The sequence below is a fragment of the Suricata suricatta genome, chromosome 11 (genome assembly GCF_006229205.1).
Source record: "Suricata suricatta isolate VVHF042 chromosome 11, meerkat_22Aug2017_6uvM2_HiC, whole genome shotgun sequence".
NCBI classification, from domain to species: Eukaryota; Metazoa; Chordata; class Mammalia; order Carnivora; family Herpestidae; genus Suricata; species Suricata suricatta.
In genome coordinates this window covers 105,307,434-105,308,243 of record NC_043710.1, presented here as the reverse complement: position 1 = coordinate 105,308,243, position 810 = coordinate 105,307,434, and the positions used below count along the sequence as shown (strand labels likewise).

The 810-nt window shown below is 44.4% G+C and overlaps 1 protein-coding gene across 1 annotated transcript in view; it reads left to right on the top strand.

The window, feature by feature from the left end:
• LOC115272698 (60S ribosomal protein L3-like) overlaps window positions 1-320 on the top strand; it is a 975-nt gene extending 655 nt beyond the window's left edge. The window contains exon 2 of the mRNA XM_029915694.1: window positions 8-320. Within this exon, the coding sequence (XP_029771554.1) occupies window positions 8-265 (258 nt within the window). The 3' untranslated portion in view covers window positions 266-320. The remainder of the gene's footprint in view (window positions 1-7) is intronic.
• The last annotated feature ends 490 nt before the right edge of the window (window positions 321-810 follow it).

Here is an 810-nt window from a genome sequence, read left to right as displayed (position 1 = left end):
TCTGGGTGGCTTTGTCCACTATGGTGAAGTGACCAATGACTTCGTCATGCTGAAAGGCTGTGTGATGGGAACCAAGAAGCGAGTGCTTACTCTCCGCAAGTCCCTGCTGGTGCAGACCAAGCGGCGGGCCCTGGAGAAGATTGACCTTAAATTCATTAACACCACCTCCAAGTTTGGCCATGGCCGATTCCAGACTGTGGAGGAGAAGAAAGCATTCATGGGACCACTTAAGAAGGACCGAATTGCAAAAGAAGAAGGAGCTTAACACCAGAAGCAGATTGTGTGGCTGGTGGGATCTCAGTAAAAACAGTTTTCCAGTGGGGGGGGGGGGGAAGAGGCCTCAAGTTGCTGCAAGTCTAAGAACTTTTTTTGGTGTAATACTTGGGCAAGAATGATGGCTGCCATAGCAGAGATAAGGGATCTGTCTTTTCCACAGACTGAGCTTTCAGCGGGTTCATGATTTATTTATCTGCTCTCCACAGGGTTTAGCAAAGTTCTTTGCCTACAGTAGGCCCTCAGTAAACATTCGCTGAATATATGAAAAAGGGGCAATGGGGAAATGCATTCACCATTGATTGTGATAATGAAAGTCATTTGCTTTTCTGAAATTCACTTAAATTCCAGTATAGCAGAACCACCGGTTTTATGAGTGAGATGGCTTTGTACTGACCACTGAATTTCCTGTGATAAAATGAAAATATCCACAGAAATTGCTAGTTCTTAAAACTTTGAGACGGTTTGGCTGAAACAGATAGGAGACACCACCAAAGAAATTTTCTAACTCTGTGGCCTATATGAGACCTTTTCACA